General features: G+C 43.3%; 1 protein-coding gene and 1 non-coding gene across 2 annotated transcripts in view; both read left to right on the top strand.

Moving 5' to 3' along the window:
• The window catches only part of HSD17B12 (hydroxysteroid 17-beta dehydrogenase 12), a 168,655-nt gene that overhangs the window by 128,999 nt on the left and 26,004 nt on the right, over positions 1 to 13,652 (top strand). Inside the window, exons 5-6 of the mRNA XM_041722259.1 lie at positions 1,143 to 1,207; positions 2,258 to 2,302. Of these exons, the coding sequence (XP_041578193.1) occupies positions 1,143 to 1,207; positions 2,258 to 2,302 (110 nt within the window). The remainder of the gene's footprint in view (positions 1 to 1,142; positions 1,208 to 2,257; positions 2,303 to 13,652) is intronic.
• On the top strand, positions 13,291 to 13,396 carry LOC121472395. The gene has a single exon (XR_005982879.1). It is a non-coding gene; the product is annotated as a U6 spliceosomal RNA (small nuclear RNA).

Raw genomic sequence — 13,652 nt, 5'->3', positions numbered from 1 at the left:
AGTTATTTAACTGCTATGAACTTTGGTTTCCTACTATGTAGAAGGGAGATTATAATAGGAACTACCTAATAGGATTGTTATAGTGAGTAAATGTAGATAGAGAAGATTATCCAGTTCAACACTAGTTAAAATAAATTCCAAGATAGTTTATGTATTTTTTCAATTCCTGCAAATGTTCCTTATTTGGAGTTTGTCTTTCCAAAGCTAGGGAAAATCATATCTGAGTGTTAATCCTATATCTAGTTGTATATAAATTTTTTTCTTGACTTCTCTATTGTGTTGTAGTTCCAACCTTAGGTGAGGTGACTGAGGAGAGAAGGTACAGGAGGACCAGAACGTGATCCTTGAGGGCTCATGATGTGGTCAGGATGGATGGTTCACTGGAGACGTGTAGCCTGGCCCACTCTCTTGGCCTCCACAAGGAAGCCTTCTCTCACTTCCTGGACGAGGTCAGACTACAGGAATAGGCTCCCCTGGCACTGTCCTTTATAATGAAATAATTGTTTCTTTTTGTTCAGTGCCTTTCTCTTGCTGCAATACAGTACGTTCCATGATGCCAGAAACCGCCTTTTCCTTCCTGGTGTTTCTAGTTCTTAGTGCATGTGAATGGCAAACAAACACAGGTGTATGGCAAATATTTGTTGAATGATTAAACAAACCCTCACATTAGAGATGAAGAAACCGAGATGCATCTCATATGTGACTTATCCCAAGTCACATGCTTTCCCCTTCTAGTAGAGCTCTGGTTTCCAGTCCCCCACACCGCAGTGCTCTTCGCTCTTTCTCCCACATTATGAAAATGTAAGTCTAGAGAGGAGATAGACAATATGTACAAGTAGCTATTGCAGAGGCAGAGTACACCCACTCCAGGGGGCCAGGGAAATGGAAGCGAATAAAAAGTCCCTTCATCAAGGGTTGGATGGTAGGTACAGGAAGGGTTTAATGACGGATAAAATGGTTGAACTATATACTTACACTGATAGATTTTTGGATGCAAGAGTGTGGGAAAAATCACACCAGCCGTCGACAGAATTTAGTTATTGTATGTGTCATTTTAGTCTTGATATTATTAATGTCATTATTTCAAGAAATCTGTGTAATAGAGTATACGTCAACCAGCTAACAATCTTGTCTTATTTCAGTGAACAATGTGGGAATGTCATATGAGTATCCCGAATACTTTTTGGATGTTCCTGACTTGGACAATGTAAGTCTTTCTTTGCATAGTATGGTAACAAAAAGAATGCATGTGAATATTGGCGAGGCAGTATGGTATACTGGTTCACAGTGTGAACACTGGAGTCCGCCTGCCCGAGGTTCACACTCTGGCTCTTGGGCTCATCTGACTCATCCCTGAGTTACTGGAGATGATCCCAACCATGCTTAGTGTCCATTCCCATGTCCATAAAATAGGCAATTTCATAGGGATGTTAGAAGGATTGAATGAGAAAATGTAACCTCATTAGTATAGTGCCAGGTTCAATAAGAACTCATTGTATTATTTTTATTTCTATTTTTATTATATCAAAATAGCTCTGTTTTAAGTATCAGGATTCTAAACATCAATTTAGAAATCATAAATATGTTAATATATAGCAATATGGTTGATTCAAGTAAACCTACCAAAATGAAAGCTGTTTTCTTGCAGCATGCATCATTCTTTAATAAAAATTAGAAAAGCATATCATTGGGGATCCCTGGGTGGCGCAGCGGTTTGGAGCCTGCCTTTGGCCCAGGGCACGATCCTGGAGACCCGGGATCGATTCCCACGTCGGGCTCCTGGTGCATGGAGCCTGCTTCTCCCTCTGCCTGTGTCTCTGCCTCTCTTTCTCTCTCTGTGACTATCATAAATAAATAAAAATTAAAAACAAAAAAAAAAGAAAAGCATATCATTGAAGAAATACGTGAATTTTAAAAAATTGTTGAGGATCTCAGATTCAATAATTTCTTCTTTTGATATTAGCAGAAAGAAAATAGCATATTTATTTTAGATTTAGTGTCTTTTGCTTCCATAATTTCCTTACTACATTTACCTTAAACTTTGCATATTAGCATGAATTGCTGCTTTTGGTAGAAAAGTACTATAAGACTGAGAGTAAAATAAAATCTGCCTCTCTACCCTGATTCCTGTCATTTTCCAGTATTTGTCTCTACGTGGGGAAAGACTCTGTGGTTTGCTAGATCACTTACATATATATCTAATATGGTTCCTTCCATGATCATATGTATATAAAATTATCAATATTTTCTTTTGCAGACCATCAAGAAACTGATTAATATTAATGTTCTTTCTGTTTGTAAGGTAAGCAGCTTCTTTATAAATACGTCATCCTTTTTTGGTTCATTCTATTTAAAAATCACATGATCACTTTGTTCTCTTCAGTCAGACTCCTGTTTTCCACGTAAGTATGTATTCCAGATGAAGGCCGTCTGTTTCCTTATGTCTTCAGGAAGTAGAAAGAGCTGAAGATCAAAAAAATGTATAATTTTGCTTTTTAACAACCGGACAGGGATGCCTGGGTGGCTCAGTGGTTGAGCGTCTGCCTTCGGCTCAGGGCGTGACTCTGGGGTCCTGGGATCAAGTCCCCACATCGGGCTCCCTGCAGGGAGTCTGCTTCTCTCTCTCCCTGTGTCTCTGCCTCTCTGTGTCTCTCATGAATAAATACATAAAATGTTTAAACAACAACAACCACCAAACATATGCAAACAGTGTAGTAGGCCCTGGGACCTCACAAACTAGCTTAGACTGAGGATTGATTTTTACAGAGTTTTCATCTACACACAGTTCTTCACTGATAAATTATTTCCATTTTGTATCCCCTGTGACCATGTAAATGGATGAGTTAAATGTTGGGGTAAAGCATTGTGTGGTAGTGTGGGGCTGTAATGCAAGAGTGACTGTTATTAGGCACACATGGTTTCTAGTTGGTGGGCATGCTACTTGTATGTGCTGCCCAAAGACACCACAGCTAATCATGTGCTAACAGGAAGAATAGGTAGCAAATATGAGCCTCTGAGCACACTTTGTGTGTTAGCAGTCACTAAAAGTAAGGTACCGTACCTTGATTATACATCCTCGCCTTTCAGAGAGTAGTGCCTGAGGCAGAAGCTCCATAGGCAATCCTTCACATTTGAACATACAGCAGTCCCCCTTGTCCCCAGGGCATATGTTCTGAGACTTCCAGTGGATGCCTGAGACTGCAGCTACTCCCAGACCCTATACATACATACTTTCCTGTACGGACATACCCATGATAGACTTTAATTTATAAATAAGACTCAGTAAGAGATTAACAATAATAATAAAATGGAACGACTGTAACAATATACTGTAATAAAATTTATGTGAATGTGGTCTCTCTCTCAAAATATCTGATGGTACTGTACGCACCGTTCTTGTGATGATGTGAGATGGTAAAATGCCTACGCGATGAGATGAAGTGAGAGGAAGGACGTAGGCGCTGTGACCTGGTGTTAGGCTGCTACTGACCTTCTGACGGTGTAGGTCAGAGGAGGATCATCTGCTTCCAGACTGCAGTTGACCCGGGTTGTCTGTGGGTAACTTGAAACCTTGGGAAGATAAGGAGGAGCTATTATGGGGCCCCTGGGTGGCCCAGTGGTTGAGTGGCTACCTTCAGCTCAGGGCGTGACCCCAGGGTCCCAGGATCAAGTCCCACATCGGGCTCCTGGCAAGGAACCTGCTTCTCCCTCTGCCTGTGTCTCTGCCCCTGTCTTTGTATCTCTCATGAATAAATAAATAAAATCTTAAAACAGAAAAAAAAAAAAACAAAAAAAAGAGGAGGAGCCATTGTACTGACAAAAGCCAAATCCATTTTCTTACATACTCAATTTAAGGAAGTAAAAAATACCTCAAAACTATTAGAATTAACCAGATAAATACAAATAAGAACTTAATTACTAATTTTCACTTTATGGCACAGACTTGATCTTTTTCACTATTGGGAATGTTCAAAGAAAAATTCTCTTTATGTCTTCATGTCCTGAGAAATCGTATCTGTTACCTGCTTTGATTTCAAGTGCAAGGACCCTAAAATCTCATGCCTTGTCCAACTTTTCATGTAGGCTGTGCCCATCTCCTTAGGTAATGTAATATATATGTTGCTTTTCGAGTGCTTAGGTAATTCAGTTTTGTTTTGTTTTGTTTTTTTTAAGATTTTATTTATTTATTAGAGACAGAGAAAGAGAGAGGCAGAGGGAGAAGCAGGCTCCATGCAGGGAGCCTGACGTGGGACTTGATCCCGGTCTCCAGGATCACTCCCCAGGCCGAAGGCAGGCGCTAAACCGCTGAGACACCCAAGCTGCCCGGTAATTCAGTTTTTATGTGATCTTATACAATTTTAGCAATATGTGGGTTCACATAAACCAGCTACCAAAACGAAAGCTTCACCGTTGCTGTATGCATACCATGTAACATTTGGTAGCTTGCTACTTAAAGGCACTTCATCCGAATTATATTGTAATATGACAGTTTTATAAAAGAAATAATTACTATGTCTTTTCCACTGTTGTTTTTAACCAGCGTTTTTTTCTTACATAAGATTCGGTTTAAGTAAGATAAACTACTAACAAGTGGATCTTTGAGTAGATTTGGAGCAAGACCCAACACACACAAAATGGATGCTTTTAAAACATGGTCGATATGAATAGATCTGTATAGGCTTTTTTTTCTTTAAGGTTTTTTTTATTTATTTGAGAAAGAGTGCTTGTGTGCATGCGTGCAAGAGAGAGAGAGCGTGAGCAGCGGGGAGGGGCTGAGGAGAGGGAGAAGCAGACTCCCCCTGAGCACAGAGCCCAGGACTCGATCACGACCTGAGCCTAAGACAGTCTCTTGCCCAGCTGAGCCACCCGGGTGCCGTCTGTAAGTTTGGAAGGTATTTCCCTTGGCACACCTGTATAAATGTTAACATTCTTCAATAAACTGTGTGAGGTTTCGAGAGATAATTATATAACTCTACAATTTACTAGTTGTATGACCTTGAACAAATTACCTGCCCTCTGTGCTTCAGTGTTTCATCTGTAAATTAAGGGTGTTAATCTCTTTACCTCATAGAGTCGTTTTGGGAATTGAACAAGGTCATATGTGCAAATCTCTTAGAAGAGTACGCAAATCATCGTAAGGCCCCTAAAGAATGTCACTAAATGTTACTTCAGATCTGTAGTAAATATGTGCAACCATGAGTTTATTTTTTAGCAAGCAAAGTGTTTTGTTCAAAATTAACATTCTGGTCTATGATTTGTGGTTTTGTCTTTTGAAATGACTGATGTGTTCTATTGTTTTGATTATCTTTTCTGGAACATCTGGCCAAATGCCTAAAAATAATGAGTGTTAAAACTATGTACATGTATTTCTTAATATATTTTAATGAGTTAATGATGAAAAATATGTTTAAGTGTTTAAATTCGATTTTACAGCGGTGTTAATTCTGATCATTGTAACTCCTCTGTCAGATGCGTGCAAAGTCTTTACTCTAGATACGTTAGTATTTCCTCCTGCAATGTCCTGCTTTTATCAGTGTACTTAAATGTTTGTGTACCTTTATAATATAAAACCCTGGCCACCTCCGACTCCCAAAAGATGTGTTTTTGGCTGGCAGTCTATAGAACACTAATGATAAAAGGCCGGGGTCTTGACCTTGACCTGCGCGAACCCGTCTGCTTGCTGTGCTCCATGGCCACGCCACACTGCATCTGAGCAAGAGCAGGGTGTGACGGTGGTAGCTCCTCATGTCCCTGCTTGAAGATGAGTAGTTCCAGGAGGCATTGTGGATGGAGCCGTTCAAGTCCAGCGGTACGGTATCGTACCGCTCAGGTTCTTTAAAACAACAATCAGGTAATAACGAGGCACCGGTCCTAAGATCTGGACAGATTACAAAATGCTTCTCCCACTTCTTCAATCTTCCTCTTCCACTTTCTCTTTTCACGTTGGCATATGTATTTGTTCCCACGAAGTGAGTTGGGGGGGGCATGCTGACTTATTAAACACGTCCTGTCATACCCCACCGTGAATCCTATTACTGGGAAGTGTCACCACCAGATGAACTGGATAGATAGGCTGAACACATGTGTGTATAAGCCTGATTTTTGCAAATTAAGTCCCATTTACAAAGCAGTAAGGGAGTTTGCTATTTAAACCACTTCTACATTACGCTAACTAATCATCCTTTAATTTCTCCTTCATGTAAACACAAATTTTCCTGTGCCTTTGTGATGGGCACTTTTAGTGGAAAAACAGTCCAAAACTCTTGGTTTATTCGTCATGGAACCTGATGCATCTGGAGGACAGCCAAGTGGTCTTTGTGCCGTAAACAGGATCTGTAGGGTTGGCATCTCGGTCGCACAGTTGACTAGCGAGTACTCGTTCAGGGGGAGAATGTTTGACTCGAGCAGCGGGAGGTGAGGGTCGTGCGGTGGATGACCAACCAGCGGCTGGGGGGTGGGGGGGGGACTGAGGATGCGACTGTGCGGGAGCTTGGGTGCTGGGAGCAGGAGGATGGAGAGCCCTGGGAAGCCTAAGAGCAGAAAGAAGGCATGATCCCATGGACCTTTAAAGAGGCGGGTCTGGTGGCAGAGTGACATGGCCTGTGTGTTCCGTGGTGTGGGTGTTTATTTTCTTTGTCCTGAACAAAGGGCCTGCACCTTGATGAGGTTTTCAGTGTAGGCTCCCAGGTTTATGTCCTTCAGTGCTGCTGTGATTTGCCCTAGGGTGTATTGTCCCTGTTGTGCTTTAGTTGACTGTGTTACGTTGCCAGGGCCAGGGCTGCATTTTCCATAGAAATGTAACTTTTGTTGGGAGCCCCAGGGTAACTTAAAAGAAGATGAAAATTGGTCTGGCTCTAGAATCTTAGAAGATTTTATGGTGGCTGGACATCAGGGGATCTGGGACAGGGGTGTCTGCCGCCTAATGTCATAACACGTGTACTGAAAAAGGTTTGTATAAGAAAGAGAACAGCATCTTCTCATCTTCAGGCTGCTCCAAGTTTTATGTCCTCGCCAAACCACGTAGTAGGGAACAGCCGGCTGAGAAGTCACCATGCCCTGGCTGTCGCGGGTTTGTGCCCTTAGTTTGGAGCTGTTTGCTGGGGAAGCCCCAGCAGCTTGTTGTAGGTCCTGGGCCGATTTGCGAACACTGAATGACCTGGTCCCTCGGGCCAGGATTAGGGCTTGGTCCGGGTGCAGAGGACTCTAAAAAGTCGCTTCCATTCTATGTGCCAACAGAGAACTAATAAAAGCGAGGTATCCTGGCCAGAGAAATTGTGGGTCATCTCTGGTGCAGGCTGGTGAGTGGTCCCGGGAAGTCGGGTACTGTTAACCAGAATAGTTCTGACCTTGGAGCCCTGCCGCGTGACCCTGGCACCCAGCTTGGCCCTCCCGGCCGCTGTGGGAGACCTGCTTAACGGGACGTACAGCTGTGAGTGGAAGTCAGCCGGGGCGTTTCTCTGGAGGCCTTGCTGCGAGCCTTGCGGTCTTGCTGTCGGCCTCTGCCACGCAGGGAAGTGCAGGCGCTAAGAGCGGGGTTGTGGAAGCTCCGAGGCTGACCTGCATGGCAGGGGAGGGGGGCACCCTTCCTCTGGGAGAGAGACCCTACTGGCCAGGGTGTTGGGGGTTTTTTTATGTGATTTCAGATGCTCTGTGACTAAAATCCGAGGTAAGTCTCCCTTCTCCTCAAGAGCAGTGACGCTCAGAGCAGAATGGGGGGCGTTTGGAGGTCACTAAGCCTCCGGGTAGCCACCCCGACTCTTCCAAAATGCTGTGTTTTTAGCCTGGGGGGCTTTCCATCTCAGAAGCCCCAGAGTTGGCAAGGGAAACTGGTACTGCTGTTGATTGCTGGGGGGGAGTCGTGGTCCCAGGCCTCAGAGGGACTTTAGTGACAGTTTTAGGGTATCTTGAGGCCACCCTACCCGAACAGTATTAGCTGAACTCCCTGCAGTTCCTGCCTGAGGGTGGGACAGCCGGTCCCCTCTGGTGGCCCTGACCTGGGGCTGCGGAGGCCCTGCCGAAGAAGGTGGCGGCGGGTGGTGGGCCTGCGTGGGCCTGACCGCCTCAGGAGAGTCCCGGGCCGCCGACCTGACAGCAGAGAGGCCACTCGGGCCCCTGCAGTACCTCCCGGAGCGGGGCGCGGGCGCGGGCGGGGGCGGGTAAGCACAGCCTCCCCTTGCTGCGAGGGCCCCCAGCTCTGTTGGGTTCACTGGTCGGGGAGGAGTCTCCCACGAGGGATCCCGATTTAGTTTTTCCTTAATCAGATATTCAGGCAAAGCGGGGGCCCGGAGCTCTGGCCGCGGGGCCGCGGGAGCCTCCACGCTCGCAGGTGTCCCCTTCGCCCAGCTTCGGCGGCGGCGCGGGAGCCCGAGGGCCCGACCCACGTTCTCTGTGTTCTCTGCCGCCCCCAGCCCGGGCCTCCCGCCAGGCAGGTCCAGCACGAATGCTTCCGAGTAAATGAAGGGGTTAGAACACGGAAAACCCTCCGTCTTCGGGATGAGGGGCCCACGTACTGTGTGTTCCGCGCTTCCACCCACGGTCGCCGTCTACACTGATGTGAGCGGCGGGAGCGTGGGACGCGCAGGCGGGTGCCCTCCCGGTTCCAGGCGGGGTCGCGAGCCCGGCCCGGGTGCGTGTGCCCCGCGCGGACCCCGGCAGCTCGGGTCGTGGTCTCGGGATCTGGACACTCCCACCTCGCGTCGGCTTCCCCGGGGAAGTCTGAGGGAACGCGCGGACCTGACCTGCCACTCGTGAGCGCGGGGCAGGTGAGGGCAGGTGGGGACAGGTCGGGGCAGGTCGGGGCAGGCGGGGGCAGGTCGGGGCAGGTGGGGGCAGGTCGTCGGGGGCGAGGCCTGCCCCTCCACGCCTCCGGCCCCGCTGGGCCTGCGCCGGCTGCCGGGCTCCCGCGTGACACCCGCCCAGCCCGTCAGGCTTTGCAGTCGGCTCCCCCCGGCAGGTACCACCAGGTGCCCGGTCCTCCTCCCACGGAATACCTGCCTGATGGAGTTGAAGGATTAGCACGGTTTTAACCAAATCAGGCTCTTCCATCCCTATGATTATCTAAAATCAAAGCACTCGGAGTGCTTTGCGTGCTTTTGAGAAGCTATTTTTTCCCTGTTATTACTGCTAGGTAGTCCTCATCGTGCTCAGCCAGAAGTGCATAAGGCTCCGCTGGGCCCAGGGTGTAGGTTAGAAACCTGCGGATGGGGGAAAAGCACAGAAGCCCTGGCTTCCTTCTTAACCTGGACTTGCCTTTGGCATGTGACGCAGTACCAGTAGAGGGAGCCCTCTATTAATCTGGAAATCCACGAGAAGGATCTCTGTTCATCTGTCTAATTGGATTTAATTTAGGGATTGTGCTAAGAACGCGTTCCTCCACCCTGCCCCAAGAATTTACCTTAACAACATTGGGAAATTAATAAATTGTAGGAGGGGAGAGAGAATGACCTTCAGCCCTGACCCCCACCTGGGGCTTTTTAGATGAAGACGTTCCAAGTTAGTCTCCAGAGTCTTATAATCCATTTTGAAAACCACTACCATTATGCTCCTAAAAATTTCCAAATAATTGGGTGCATTTAGCCCTTAGAGCCTCACAGTAACAGGGCTGCATCAGGCATAACTACAAAATGATGGGTTTGCCAAACCACATGACAACCACTCTTTGCATAGCTTTCATCTGTGAAAAACGAGTGAGTAGTTGTAGATTGGTTCTAAGGTTCTTCCCAGCTCAAAGCAAAGCTAGTTTATAGGAGAGGTGCCTTCTATGTGGGGGAAAATGTGAAAATCTCTTTGAGAACTTTAGAAATTATTTTCTCCTCCTAAAATCTGTCACTTTTTGAGAAGTCAGCTTATTTGGGGAAAATTTAATGGAAACGTAGTGTATCATAATGCACTAAACTTGGAAAAGCAGTGTATGGGGGTTTATGTGTTTTTTTAATTTTTGTTTAGAGTTTATAGGTTATGCCTTTAAATTCATTATTATCCGTTGGCATGCAGCACTCTTGGTTCTGGAAGGTTTTTTTATTTTTCTTTAGTTCAATTATTTTAACATTTATCAAAATAGAATTTATTATGATAGGAAAAACTTTGTTTTTTTTATGGTGTGGGGTTGAATTTCAGGTTAAGTAATATGTGGTAAGGGGCAGGCCATGGTAAGGAGGGCTGTTAACTTCCATAGACTTAAAACATGATTAAAGAGGAAAATGAAAGAATACCTGGAGACCTCAAAACACTCAAGCTTTTTTTTTTACCTAATTAAGCTTTTGACTACCGCCTACCCCCCAAATCCCCTCTGCATTAAATATTCCACTAGCCATACAGGTGACATTCTAAGAATTTCTAATAAAGTTGTATTCTCAGTGCCAGGGAGCTCAAAGTACACAGTTGCTAAAGGAAATGTGTGCTGTGCCGTTCCAGCATGACTTCCAATGAGTCACCCTTTAATTCCTCCCAAACAGGCATGGTGTAACATCATTGTCACTTTATGTAATGCTTTTCACTATCAGACTATGATTCTCTAAATTACTGTTAATGATTCCAATTGAAAACTTGTTTAAGGCGTTTGTATCTACTTCCTTCTAGTTTGTATGAGTTCGTATTTCAGTCGCTTGAATTCAGATCCTGTTTACCCCACGCAGGTTTCTCTGGGATAAAAGGCAGGGCAGATGTGGACAAAGTGGTGATTTGTGATGACCCAATTATTTATATGAACAGCCTGGATCTTGGGGCTTTGCCGAGATTCTAAGGTTAAGTTGTTACGCTTTAAATTCTATTTCTATATAATGGCAATGTGGGTGACAATATTTGTTTTCTTATTTTGCTAAGTTGTCTTGAATTTTAATCTTCCAGTTTAGGTTTTTGGTTGTCTTTTTGAGCATAATACACTAGTGTTTTCTTTGTCCTGTTCTCTACAGAAACTGACCAAATCCCAGAGGTTACAGGATCCAAAAATAATTTGCTTCTAAAATAAATCACTTGCTTGTAAAACAATTTGCATAATTTGTATAATTTGTTTGTATTACAAGTTTAGGGCTTTTGAGTGTAAAATAAAGTTCCTTTCCATGAGCTCTTGATTACTGGTACCAGAGAAGTGAAAGAGAAAAAAAAAAATTATTCATGTTAATTTCTTTCAGAAATAACATTATTTGTAGGGGCTTTTCTAATTACAAAAACCATACAAGTGATTGCCGAAAATGTGAGAAAAGTTTAAGAATACTAAGATGGTTACATGTTAATATAACATTTTCAGAGATATTTTTTTTTTAAGCCAGCCGATGCATTTTTAAGTCTGGTATCTCAGCTAAATGATCTAATAATCCTGATTTGATTTTTTTATGAGTTAAATCAGCCTCTTATTTATTTCCTAGCCAGAATATATATAACTGTGGTAATAAATACCAGTAAATATTTCACTCTTGAGATTGAATATGTGGTATTCCCCAGAAAGACTTCTAAATTGAGCTGTCATTGCTAAAGACTTTCATTTATCTTTGTATATTTGTATACTCTATGGCCAACTTGCATACAAAGTAACACAATATCTAGATGCAATATGATATATATTGACCTTTCTTCCTTTGATTTTAGGCTTCTGGGACTTTTTTTGTGGCAAAGATTGATGAAACTGTCACTAAAATAAATAAATAAATATATATATATATATGAAATCTTTAAATCTTTCTTTTTTTTCTGCAAAGATTTGAAGCTCTCATTGTTGGAGAGGTACTACTGCAGCAACTTTTATCACTTTTTAGGAAAGAATTAAATTTAAATTGTCGGCTCTACACTTTTGGAAACAACTTCAACACAGAAGAAAACAAGTCTAGGGATCATGTTTACTGCTACTTTTCTAATATTCTTAACCACCGAACTTACAAGTTATGGTAACTTTATTGTAGCAGTATCTTAAAAGGAACAAAAAATTTCCTGGTACAGCAATTATCACCTGCAGATGGCCTAAAATTAGCATATTGAGTTAACTCCAGAAACAGCTCGTGAGCTGTGAAATGGGAGTTCAGATAGATAGTGAGATTTCACAGAAACGCTTGGTATATGGTATAAATAACCAGATAGCAAGATACCAATCGATGCATGCAAAGTAAAATGAGACTACTAATACCTTAGTTAAAATATCCTATGTAAAACTTGATGTCAAGGAGATTTATTTTGATGTTGAACATGGTGAAGCCTCTCTGCTTATGCATAGAATTTTTTTTGCCTATGCATAGAATTTTAAGAATTATTTGTATATACACATGAAAACAAAGAAGGCTTGAAGTCGAATTTATTATGACTTATAATCTGATTAGAAGAAAAGAGAATTTAGGGATCCCTGGGTTGCTCAGTGGTTGAGCATCTCCCTTCAGTTCAGGGCATGACCCCGGGGTCCTGGGATCGAGTCCCACATCGGGCTCCCGGCAGGGAGCCTGCTTCTCCGTCTGCCTGTGTCTCTGCCTCTCTCTGTGTGTCTCTCATGAATGAATAAATAAAATCTTTAAAAGAAGAAAAGAAAGATGGGATCCCTGGGTGGCGCAGCGGTTTGGCGCCTGCCTTTGGCCCAGGGCGCGATCCTGGAGACCCGGGATCGAATCCCACATCGGGCTCCCGGTGCATGGAGCCTGCTTCTCCCTCTGCCTGTGTCTCTGCCTCTCTCTCTCTCTCTGTGACTATAATACATAAATAAAAATTAAAAAAATAAATAAATAAAAGAAGAAAAGAGAATTTAAGTATAGATGAAAGCGTTATTAATCAGATTTATAAAAGCATGGCAGATTTCAAGTTAACTTTTCTTAGGCTTTGCGGTGTTATTATTTGACAGATCAAAAAAGATCCCATTTTGTGGCAAGGAGAAATAGTTTAGAGCCAGAATTCAAAAGGAGAAGCTAATGAACAATGCAAAAGAATTAACTTTTTCATGAGAGGACTTGATGGATTATTTGGTCATTGGGCATCCAACAAGTATTTCTGGTCCTTTAATAGCTAGGCATCAAAAACACTGCTTCTTCCTTCATCTTTATGTTAAGTTACTTAAACTTGAGGGGTTTTATTTTTGTTTTTTAAGATTTATTTACTTATTTGAGAGAGAGCACACATGCACGTGCGAGAAGGGGGAGGAGCAGAGGGAGAGGGACAAGCAGACTCAGCTGAGTATGGAGTCGGGTGTGGGGCTCTATCCCATGAACCTGAGATATGACTGGATCCAAAACCAAGAGTTAGACACTCAACTGGACTAAGCCACCCAGGAGCCCTTGAACTTCTTGAGTTTTAATTCACGTGTATAAAGAATACATTTTGGTGCTTGCTTCAGCAGCAGTATACTTACTAAAATTGAAATGATATGGAGATAGCATGGCCCATATGCAAGGATGACCTAGAAATTCATGCAGCGTTCCATAATTTTGATGTTAACTTATTGTGGTAATCCTTTCGCAGTATATACGTATATCAAATCATTATGCTGTAGAGCTTAAACTAATACAGTTTACATCAGTTATATCTTACTAAAACTGAGAGGGGAAGGATATATTTTGAACATGTCTGTACATCAAAGACCATCCCACAAATATTTAATATTTACCTACTAATGTAGTTTTGTAAGTAAGATTCTATCTTACAGGGTTTTATTTTGTCTCTGATTGTGGATAATTGTTTTTGCC

Source organism: Vulpes lagopus, chromosome 11 (assembly GCF_018345385.1).
Source record: "Vulpes lagopus strain Blue_001 chromosome 11, ASM1834538v1, whole genome shotgun sequence".
Classification (NCBI taxonomy): Eukaryota; Metazoa; Chordata; class Mammalia; order Carnivora; family Canidae; genus Vulpes; species Vulpes lagopus.
Note: the sequence above shows the minus strand (reverse complement) of the source record. Positions and strands in the feature narration are given on the sequence as shown.